Below are 12341 nucleotides of genomic sequence, written 5' to 3'. Positions count from 1 at the left end.
GCTTTAAATGTATATTATGCCAATATTTTCACCACTGCCAAAAATCGAGCCCTATCTTCAACCTCTGACAGCAGATGCTGTTTTAGCCCAGTGTGATGATGGTTAACACAGTTGTCAAGATCCTTCAGAATGCAGAATAGTGGCAGAGAGTTCAAGGGCATTTATTTGCAGGCAAGATCTCAAGGACATTTTGCCAAGGTGAGGACACCCACCAAACCCTTGTGCTAATTACACTATTAAATATCCGGAACTCACCTGAACTTAACAAAGCTACTCAGAATTTGCTGAAATGGGGAGCAGAATTTGGCCTGCTATGATTAAGAAGCAAAACCTTTTGGTTACAAAGCTTATGACTACTTACTTAGACTGTTGGTAAGAATATGCAGGCGCATGTTCACTGGTTGTTTCCACTGTCATCTGTTGCTGTTGACCACTGGCTTCCTGTGACGAAGATGCTACTGTCTGTGGGGAAGTATCAGCAACAACACCCTAGGAAATCAAATGAGAACAGAAAAAAGTTACTCATTTTATTCACTTCAGTAAATTATATAAAAGAGTGCAGCACCATCTCACCATTCCTGTATTTCTCTAGAGGTCAAGAGAGTTTGAGATAGCAGAACCACATGCTAATACAACAAACTCCATCAGATTTAAAAGGCTAATCCAGCAACAAGAAGCTTCATTAGCATACCAGCCCTTGTAGTACTTGGTTCTCACAGGCTGTAGTGGAAAATGCCTCCACCTTTGCAGGCAGTCCTCTGCCCATTCAAAGCCAGATAAAAAGCTTCTGATTTCAGTGGTGTCTGGATTTTACATCTTGTCTTTTTTGCAACATATGTATGGCTCTTCTGATTTTCACTTACTTACCCCAACTTCACAGTGTGTTCACATCTATTTTATTTGATCTGCAATGCAGGAAAGGCAGAATCCAGGCCCACCTCTCTCTCTTTTACTACACATCCAACAGTTTTAGCTGCCTTAGAAAAATAGTGAACTCCTCTACACACTGCTTTTATGCATATTCCCTTCAAAAATAAGTTTACTTCACATTAAAGACTTCTATCTGGTAAGTCAAAGCTCCAATGAAGTTTTGTTTTATTTATACATTTGCAAAAAAATAAGTAAGCACACAAAATATATGTATGAGTTTAACATTATGCACTATTTCTTCTCCTATTTACAGTCTGAATAATACTATTTTTAAACATTTTTGTATGTTTTCAGAGTAAGATATGTTTTCTTTTCTTTAGTCTCATTCTTGGTGTTCTGGTCACATCAATAACTAGCAGGTTTCCGTAGGGAATATGCTTTATTACTGTACTGAACAGAACAGAGCCAGAAGAGGGAGCACAAAGCACTTGCTTTGTTTTGAGGACTGTGTAAACAACAGGTAGTTTATTTTAAATTATCTCTTTAAAATATCAGTTTCATTTTTTAGATATTCTTCATATCTCTTACTTAACAGACTGTCAGTATTATCTCTTTTTTGTCTGCTTCGTTTCATTTATCCTTCTACTTTTGCCTATCTCATCCTGAGACTGTAAGCTCTCTGGGGCAGAGACCATCTTTTGGTTTCTGCTTGTGAAGCATCCAGCATGGTAGGGTCCTGATTCATCATGGCAAATGAATATAGATAAACATTAGCAATAATCACCATCAGTGGATGAGAACAAGAGGCTATATAATAATAAAGACAATATTATAAATATGACATAGACAATATTTTTACCATTATAGTTGATTATTACAACATTATATTAAGATAGTAGGCATGAATATACCCGTGGGTGATGGGGAGGATGGCTCAGAAGGAATTAATTTAACATTCACATTGATGTCCTTTTCATTTGAATTTTTAACCATTCAGTTTAATACCTAAAAATAGCAATTGAAAAGAGGCACACACAGCCCATTTGTAAACAAACAAGATTTACAGCAAAACTATCCTGATGCAAAAAAAGACTAAAACATGACCAGCTCAGTATGACAGACAGTAGCAGCCTTCTCTGTGGGACCTCACTTGGAAATCTCAGTAATTTGATGGACGCAGCAGAGGACGGAAGTACAGAGACCCTGGCACTCCTCACATTACCCCAAAGTAGGGGACAAGTTCTTAATAAAAGAGGGTAGCACCAAAGAGAAGCACACAGGGAGAAGGATGCCAAGGCTCCGTCCTCTCACTGTGCTCAGCGGCCCTCGTGAAGCTTCAGAGAAATGGAGGCCAAGCTGATGCTCTCCCTGCAGTCTGTGGTTTACGGGGTTGAGTAAATACTTACTCATTAGACTGTCATCAGCATGACTCAGCCCCAAGGAGGGAGGGAGCGAATCCTTCCTCAAGGATGAAAAGCACTCAGTCAGTGCAGCATCCTCCACGTCTGTATATACAAGAGGAAGGTTTCCATTGCTCAATCACTTTTTCTGGTGGCTAAATGTTTCAGCAATTATCTCTACTTGCTAAGGACTGCACCAAACCCTCTTGCAATCTTCTCGCCTTGGAATCACTTTTAGGTTCACGGTCTGCCTGCTGGGTTTGTTTTCCTGTCTCTTCCCATCTCCCTCCCAAGTACATGGGGAAAAAAATAGTCATAACCACTGATGTTTTATTCCATGTCCTGCTGTACAGCAAAACAAATGCAAAAGAAGAGCCCTAGCAAATAATTAAAACAAAGCAAAATAAAACCAAAAGCTGGGGGGTGGGGCAGAGAAGAAGAAAGGGAAAAAGGAAAGAAAAGAAAGGAAAGATGAGAAGAGAGAGAGAGAAAGAAAGGGAAAGGGAAAGGGAAAGGGAAAGGGAAAGGGAAAGGGAAAGGGAAAGGGAAAGGGAAAGGGAAAGGGAAAGGGAAAGGGAAAGGGAAAGGGAAGGGCAGCCCTAATTTTACAAGCTGGAAGTTTCTAGCCACCATTCCATAAAGTAACTTTAGGCCCCTTTCAAACAACAGGTGAAAGGAGGTAAAATAGATAAGAGTTCTTCTTCCCCTTCATTCTGTTTTCATGGATGGAGATAAACTTACTTCAATAGGGACAGCTGTTGGAGGCACAGGAGTGTACTGGGGAATGTAGGTCCCTTGCATAGGTGCAGCAGCAGTCATGTACTAGAACAAATCAAAGGAAAATGAATGTTAAAAAACCACAATCAAGATTCACAAAACCATATTAGAACCAGGTAATTTTTTCAGCTTTCTGTTCAGAGTTTATTGGTTAGAGTACAGGCAATTCTTTTAATTGAGGAATTTAGGCCATGGTAGGAATTACTTTATTTACTGTATTAAAAATCATAATCTTGAATATTCAAAGTCAGGTCATATCTGAATATAAGCAGTAGCAAACATCTTGCTGATAGATTCAGATTGGTCATATAGCTTCTAAAAGTGACAGACTCCTATTTGTACTTACAAAAAAACTAGAAGAGATACTAGAGCAGCATACAGACAGTGTCTGCATAGACAAAACCAGTCTAAACAGCCTTTTGGAATCTTATTGATCTTATCTTATGATGCCTACAGAAAAAAAAAAAAAGCATGAAATCTGATAGGTTCATTCCAATCCATATTTAACCCTATCAATAACAGCAGTTGAATTTACAGGGATACACAAAGATGCAGGGATGTGTGACCTGAGACAGAAAAAATAAAAGAGAAAGATAAATCTGGAAGTTTCTCCCTTTGTTCACAGAATCCCTAGATAAATTCTTATGGCTTATTCTTAATATCCAGGGATCTTTTCAATGCATTTTGAAACTTCTGCAAGTTATTATTATATCAACATTTTGTATTATCTTCTCTAAAATACTGTCTCTCCCAAATGCCACAAGACAGTATTTTTAAATTTTGCCATTGGTATGGCACAAATCTCTTTATATATAGCACTTCTTGGAAAGCTCTTGAATTGAATGCAACAGATATTGTTCTGATCTTCAAATAAGGTATCAACACTAAGATCTATATGAACTTTTCTTCTACAATCCAGTCCTAACTGCATGTCACTGACAAGAATCTCAGAATATGCCCAATCCCACAACTAACTGTATGACACTTCCACTACATGTTATCTTCAAAGACACACCAAAGATCTAAATCAGCCCAGAATGTATTTGATGGATTTTAAAATGAGTTAAATATAGCTTTGCTTCCTGGCAGAGCTAGGAAGTGCTTGCAAGATTTTATTCTGCTGTTTATAGTAAAATTTACATTTAAAGCACTCTCTCACCTCAATTCTAAACTAACTGGATGGTTTGATATGTCTGTCACAAGCATGCATTTTGAAATTGCATAGTGAGGTGCAGACTCTGCAGCAATGCTGGAGAAAAGCCTTTGGGAATGACAACAGCATGCTTAAAAAATCCACAGCTAAATTCTGAAGTCTTCACTCAAGTTAAAGAAACACAATTAATTACATGAAATTGTTTTCTATAGAAAAAAATATCAGTGAGGAACACAGGTGATATAGAACGTATCCTTGAAATATAAGTAGTCTATTGCATTGAAAAAGATTACATTTTTCTGCAAAAATTTACAGTGTTTTCAACAGTTTGAACAGAGTTAAGTGTCCCCAGTGCCCATGTACCAGGCCATGTTTTTCTGCAGCTCCTTTTTGTTGTTCTTCAGAAAGAGAACTGAATTCAGTAGTTTTTGTATGAATGCTAACCCACCAAAGACATGAGGCCAGCTATCCCTGTTGGACTCAGTACAGCTGGGCTGTTCTCCTGCCTTATGGTTTAGGACCTAATGAGAATGTTACAGCAGGGTGTTCCAGAGCTGCTTCTGCTTCATTCATTCTGCTTTGAAGTGTTGCTGTCCCATGTTGGGGCAACATCTGCTGTATAGCATTGTTCTAAATGTGTCAATATTTAACATTAACCTGCAACACTCCTAGTTCTGCAAAGACCTACAAGGGTTTTAAAGATCTATACATGCTAGCTTCATATGGACAAATATATATAATTTTAATTAAAACAGTTAATTGAAAAAATAAAATGGTCTCATTCCACTTGGACTTCCTCTGAGTTCCTCCTTTAAGCAGAAGATCAACACTCAGACTCTTGTAAGATGGAGTTCTCTGCCATACTCTTACCTTACTCACAAACAAATACAAGTTTTATTACATAAATATCAAGCTATGCAACGGCCTTTTAATTCAAAGCACTCCACATTTTCCAAAATCCTTTGGCACTGAGTTCTGCACCACAAAAAATTGAAACAGTCAGCAAATAAGCAAGTGTCTTTGCTGACTATAAGCACTGTTCTTGGCATTTATGCAGTTTCTTACCTCTATTGCTGCTGTTCTCCTTCTGAGGCACAACCTAATCTTACTGGACAGACCAGTCCATGTTGCTTCCTTCACTGCTATGAAATCTCTAGGGAAACCTATTCTGTTGACATGAGTCTGACTGGTGGCCCTGGCCAACCTCTGCTTGCCCTGGTCTTCCTAGATACTCACATCTCTTCATGGTCTCCCAGTTTAATTTTTCTGCTTTAATTTTAACTGAATTCAGACAAACAGCAGGTGATTTACAGTGCTGGAGACCAAAGCCACCTAGTCAGGCTCCCTGAAGAGCTATAGGAATGTGACTTCTCCCCTGTATACAACATATTCTGCTTCTCTAAATGTCCACTCTGATGATGGTTCAACCTCTTGGTTAAATCATTTACAGCTCTACAATTAAACCAAATTATGTGGACCAAATTAATTCCACTAATGGCACAAATGAAGTCACAGTTTTTGTGGCAAAGAATTCAATCCTAGTTAAAGTTAGCCTCAGCTCAGTCCTACAGAGTCCAGCTGCTTAAGAGCTGTCCCTTGACCTCACAGCAGCAGACTGGTCTGTATTTCAGGTACACACACTGTGCCCTTCAGTACAATATCCAAACACATTTAACACATTCCTTTTTATGAATGTAAATATCATCATTTCAGAAAAGAGTAACTGGGTCAACAATTAAACATGTTATTTGGGCTTGAAACTGATTCTGAGTCTTCATACTCTCAGTTGAGCATCCACTGACGCTTCTGTAGAAAAACTTTACAAAACTAAGAAGGACATCTAGGGCTTGGTTCTCAGAGATACAGCATTGGTTTTAAGTACCAAAAGTCCCATCTTATGCACAGAGAGTCCCAGCTGAGATCATATGAATTCAGGAGTCTCTGCCCCCCTGGATCTGTTTTCACCACAGGAAGCTCAGTGCTGAGAAGCTGCTTTAGTTTAGTTTGTTTGCTAAAAGTATAATAAAAAAAGAGGACAGATTAATTTTTTTTGTAACTGACATTAGCTCAATGAAATTGGCATGCATTTCTTTTCTTTATGAACTACATAATCCTAACTCTCTGATCTCACAGGATAAATACAGAAAAGATTACTTTAGTGCTAAAGCACAATGTCAGTGTCAATACTTGTATCAATGGCTCTGGAGAATGCAAACGTTTAATTTCTTGTCATGAATATTCACAGCTGGTTGCTCACAGAAAGCTTCCTGAACACTGCTTTTCAGTAGCTTCCATACCCAGTGCACACTGAGCCCACTGGAGTCTTTGTCTCTCCCTGGATCCCCAAGACACTTGAGCTGGCTATTCAGCTAAAGAGATGCACTGGATGTGTGCACTGACCAGTGAATGGGATGTGGAAAAGAGCTTCAGAAGTAATTATGAGATTCAGAAAAAAACTTAAAAATTTTATTTCTGCCCTTTTCAGAACCACCCAGGATGAAGATCCCCTTGACTGAGGGACTCCAGTGACTCTCTACTACATGGGGACCAGAAGTTCTGCAGATGTGCATAGCCTGCATATTGCTTCTCATCCTGAAAGGTGATCACAAAGTGATCAAGATGATTAAGAAAGTGGAAAATCTCCCTTATGATAAAAGGCTGAGGGAGCTGGGGCTCTTCAGCATGGAGAAGAATGAGGGGTGACCCCACCAATGTTTATAAATATGTAAGGGGTGGGTGAGGGCCAGGAGGACGGAGTCAAACTTTTCTCAGGGGTGACTAGTAACAGGACAAGGGGCAATGGTTATAAACTGGAGCATAGGTGGTTCCCTATAAATGTTAGGAAGAATGTTTTTACCGTGAGGGTGACAGAGCACTGAACAGGCTGCCCAGGGAGATTGTGGAGTCTCTTTCCCTGGAAACATTCAAAGCCCACCTGGGTGCATTCCTGTGTGACCTGCTGTAGGTGACCCTGCTCTGGCAGGGGGGGGTTGGACTAGATGATCTTTCGAGGTCCCTTCCAACTCCTAACTTTCTGTGATTCTACAATTCTATGATCTACCTCAAGAAATTAGCATAAATTGGAAATAGGCAGATGGCAAACAAAGACATCTGTGCCAGCAAGACCATAACTAAGAATTACTTACTCCATGAACCACACATATGAAAGTTCTTTTTTCACGTATACATGTGAGAGAGAGACAGCAAGACTCACTGCTCCATTTAGCACTGCCCAGCTAATTCCACAAACTATTAGTATTGCTAGCACTGAAATGAGAGAATCTGAAAATTCCAAATCCATTCTTTCATTTTCAAGTTTCACGCAGAATTAAAGATTATTGAGCTGTGATGTGATCAGTCATTCAGCAAAGCATGTACAAGGCAGAAGAAAACACTGTTTATTCTTCCACAACTGTACAGGCTTTGTGGGTCTAAAAATAGGAGCTGCTTATTTCTGACAGTAAAATGGACAGTGACTCTACAGGCAAGGATGATGGATCTGGATGGTATAAGGGAGCTTTTTTGATACTCTGATCCTTTTAAACTGACAATATCTAACACAGAAAGAAAAATGAGTTGTGGCACCATTCTCTTTATTTGTTTATAAACTATTATTTTCTCCATACAGTATATTGAATGCATATTTTCTGCACTGAGGATATGCAGTACTGTAATGTAACGCATGCTTAACAACGTCTGACTGCACAATTCAGGCTGCACTTATCAGGGCACCAATTACCCATGTGCTGCATTAACAATTCTACTCACACCTTGTCCAAGGGGATCTTTGTTTTTACCTTTTTGAAACTGCTTAAGGATGTGAAAAAATAGAAAGCTAGAAAATCAGAGAGTAGTAATATACACTTAGACCTCTGCTCTCCTATTCAGATATCACCCTCCACAACTACCAAAGAGTTAAACGAAAGGCAGTAACAAATGAATGAGGGTTGAGGGAACAAAATGAAACTGTGAGAAAGATCATGTTTAATTTATAGAGCAATATCAGTTCTTACAGATCTGCAAACACTGGGCTATCCCATCCTGGCTCCAGAAAGAATCCTGTTAAGCCTGCAGCAAACACTAGACCCATAAAGGTGGCAGGCACTGGAAAGAAAAAAAAAAGGAAGGCAGCTGTCTGCACCAGGTAGATTGAGGGAACGTGTTGCAGTAGGATAATACATTTCACCCATCAAAGGGGGAGATGAGTGATCTGCAGGGAATTTGCAGGAGCTTTTACATTGAGGCTATGGTGCAAGTAATGCCCATTTATTCATTTGCCCTAGCAAGCCCCTGACCTGCCTTTCTTGGATGCAGGTTAATGCAGAGTGAGCTGAGATACACAGAAAGCACCTCTTACACCAGCTGAATCTTACACTTATTGAATTCCAAGCCAGTGCCTAAAAGAGTGAGTGTCTCCTGCAAGACCAAATAATTTTATTTACACCATCAGAAGACTTCAGCCACACACTTTGTTTAAATCCTAAAGTCCATCACTAACAGGAAGTATAAGAAACCACCTTAAAGCACAGCTCTACTTTTTAGGTCTGGTTGCCTGCAAAATAACAGGGCTGTGATTACAAGGTGGCTGCTGGATATACGTTAAGTCTTGGCCACTATGAGTACTGTGAGATTTTACAGTGTGACAACAGCTGATAAGCTGATCCATGTTGACTACGTTTCCTAGTATAAAGAAAATCAGAAAGAATTTACAAAACGAGACATTAACTTGTAAGTTTGCTCTAGATCTGGAAACCTTGAACAACACTTATGCAGAATTAGTAGGCTTACTAAGGCCAAAGAGCAATGACAAAGAAAGAAACGTTAAAGAAGAAGCCTTTTATAAAATCAATGTGCAAATGCTGCTTTCTGGTGCTTTACTTCCTCTTTATATACGTGTCTATCTATTGTGAGTATTAAAGATCTTTTTTCTTATTTTATCATCCTCCATCCTCCTGAAAAGGCACAGAGCCTTTCAAGGTGAGAGTCAAATTGCAAAAGCCTTGTACCAGCATATGCTGGTGAGCATTTACACCGCAGCATCCTGCTGAGGGGAGATTAAATGGGATGTCTGACATGAGCAAATGCTAACCCATGTGTCTTAAATGAGCAAGGATTCCAGAGTTTGGTCTTCAGTGACTGTGGTTTCATATCACTGCGTGAGCTAGCACAGTTACAATGACTTAGGTTTTTAGGATTGTCAGATTTAATGCCAGGGTTTGTTAGTCTTTTTTTTTTAAACAATCTGAGAAGTCTAGACACTGCATCACTAACACAATTATGTGAAAAAATATGCATTGCTGGAAAACTGAAGGAAACAAAACTGTTGTAATTTTTTTATTATTATTTGTATTTTTTTTTCCATGAAGGAAACCTGCCCTCCCACTATCAAATATCTTTGCTCACAATGAACAAAAACTGAATCTCTCCTTGAGCATGCTGAAGTTATTATAATTTTAATGAAATATAGAATAAAACTGCTGGGTTTTTTGTCCCTGGTTCCACCTTCTCATTTCAAAACACCCTGTTTCCCAACAAAAAAGAACATTGTCTTGCTGTGTCCTCTTATCCCATCGTCCTGGCACTGAGACACAGGGACTCAGGAAGAGAAAAGGACCATCTAGTTCATCAGTGCCAGTGGCAGTTCAATGAAATACAAAATCCAGCCACCGCAGTTTTCACTTTAAACTTCAAATACATTTTGCTACCCAGAAGCATTCTCATTTTCCAGCTCAACCCTGTAATTATTCCATGGCCATTATTAATCTTATTTTTTTCCCAGTTAAAAAATGTGAGACTAAAAGATAGGGAGTTTTTGCATATATTACAATATTTTTGCTAATAATTATCAGCCTGGCCTAAAATATAATAATATAATGCTATTTTACCACACAATTACTATAGCACTATCAAGAATAGCACTGCCATTCAACAGAATCCCATCACTGGGCCTCTGGCCTCATTGTTCAGGCAGAGAATAGAAATCTTTACAAGATTTAGCCCTTCTTCCCTGCTGATCAGAAATAAAAATGTATTTAGGAACACTGGCTATTGCTTCCCTTTCAGCCTTCCTAATGAGATGTTACCTAATTCTCTGAACAAGTTAAATGATGGTAGAGAGAATAATAACTTACAGAACTATATTTACAAACTAATCTCCTCTTCTCTTCAGGAGTTCTAAGCATCCTTCACAAATCCCTACCTTTGGAAATCAGAGTAAATGGAGAGCAGATGAGCTAACCCACCCCCCCACAGCTAATAGATCTTTTCTTTATTTCTGAAAGCCAGGCCTGCTACCAAAGCAGAGTGATCAGAGCTAATCAGATAAAGATTCTTTAGAGTAAGCAAATGTGAGAACAGTCAGATCACTACATGCAGCTGTGCACCATGCTCTCACTAGCATACAAAATCCCATGTTTGTAAAAAATGTAATAAATGTCAATAGAACTCTGGGAATGTCTGTAGAAACAGTTAAGTAAAAAATTGGCTCATCTCTTTGAACCACTCTTTTGAGTCTAAAGGCTGGCATTACAAAAGAACTTGGTGAAGTATAAAATCACTCTCAGATATCTCACCAACATCTGAAAAGGGTGAAAATGAAGGGAACCCCATCAGAATGTGAAAATTAAGTATAACAAGTTGTTCATATTCTGTTTATCAGTTTGTGCACAGCTATGGAACTCAGCCTCAGGGACAGTCCATGCCAGTGTACCCAGCTAGGCCCGTGGTATTTTCAATCTTGTCTTCCTTGTGACAAAGACTCCACTGTAGGCAGGAATCCACAGAGGCTGTAGAAATGCAATCTGAATCTCCACAAATAGCCTCAAGATATGAAAACTGCTTTTTTGCATAATTCTAATAATCTCATGGGCCTGATGGAACCATTCACAAGAGAGCAGACTACTCCTGTGCTTAAAGCAAAAACCAAGACTAGTGTTGTGTTCTACTTTCAATTCCAAATTCTTCAATTCTTATCCATTTGTCTACAAAAGCATTATTATTAATTTTTTGCAGTACCCTATATACATCTGTTTTGTGAATGCACATTAAGAGATCTCTGGGGCAAGTTTTTGAGTGTGGGTTAAAGCATGATTTATTACAGAGGGTTCTGTCTGCAGCAACCTATATAGAACCAGGATATAGTGACTGTGTCATAACAAGAGAGTATACTGGACCAGTCTTGGTCAGCCAGATTTTGGTAATCACTGACATTATCTCCCATTTATACTCTTCTTTAAGATCCTACATCCTAAAGAATAAAGGGGCGATGTAGCAGAATTGTGCTACACAGTCACACAATTTTGATTGTCTCCTGACATCAAAATTCCTTCTGCACCACTTCAGTTGGAAATTCTTAGGAATTTCCTTCTGAATACAATTAGTCCCTGATGAATAGCTGCTTGTAAGATGAAGGAAGACTGATCTGTACATTTTAATATGTTCAACATTTCGAAATAAATAAATGTGTCAGTGAAACTCTCAACACATGAGCGCATTAAGTGATTATTAATAACAAATCCATTTATATGAACAAATAATTGCTTTCTAGAGGTAAACATTTCTTCTAGAGGCTATTAAATCTCCATGAATTTGAAGACTCTAAAGAGAAGCAGACTACTGTGTGCAAATGTCCATACTGTGTGGATGAAGTGGTTATTAAAACAACAGGAGAACCACTAAGACTTGTTAAATAGCAGTTGCTCATTAATCACCTACACCTTCTGGGTTTTTTTTCAGACCAGACATCAGAGTGGATAGCCCAAGAGCCAACATACAAGCTAAAAAGAAAAAGAAAACAAAACAAAAGAGAAAAAAAAAAAAGAAAAAAAAAAAGAAAAAAAAAAAAAAAGAAAAAAAAAAGTGCCCACTAGTAACACACAAAAAGTCACTTGGATCTTAGCATTCCTAATTATTCTAGAAACAGAAGGTTAATCACTTCCTGCATGAAAATAGTCATTTAAGATAGAAGTAAGCTAGGATGATAATAGCATTACCACCATTGTATCCCTAGAATCCAAAACACCAGAATATTCAGTAAAATCTAATGAAGGCTTAAAAAAGGCAAATGAAGAAGGAAAAGGAGATGGGAAACGGAAAAGGAAATTGAAATAGAAAAGGAAATGGGAAAGGAAAAAAGGAAATAG

The 12341-nt window shown here is 38.5% G+C and overlaps 1 protein-coding gene across 2 annotated transcripts in view; it reads right to left on the bottom strand.

The window, feature by feature from the left end:
• Positions 1-357: 357 nt before the first annotated feature.
• The window catches only part of RBMS3 (RNA binding motif single stranded interacting protein 3), a 706020-nt gene continuing 694036 nt past the window's right edge, over positions 358-12341 (bottom strand). For both annotated transcript variants that reach the window (XM_030445801.1, XM_008504366.2), the window contains 2 exons: positions 3012-3092; positions 358-489 (listed from right to left, as the gene is read on the bottom strand). In XM_030445801.1, the coding sequence (XP_030301661.1) occupies positions 358-489; positions 3012-3092 (213 nt within the window). The remainder of the gene's footprint in view (positions 490-3011; positions 3093-12341) is intronic.

This window comes from Calypte anna, chromosome 2, assembly GCF_003957555.1.
Source record: "Calypte anna isolate BGI_N300 chromosome 2, bCalAnn1_v1.p, whole genome shotgun sequence".
NCBI classification, from domain to species: domain Eukaryota; kingdom Metazoa; phylum Chordata; class Aves; order Apodiformes; family Trochilidae; genus Calypte; species Calypte anna.
This window is presented reverse-complemented; position numbering and strand designations above follow the sequence as displayed.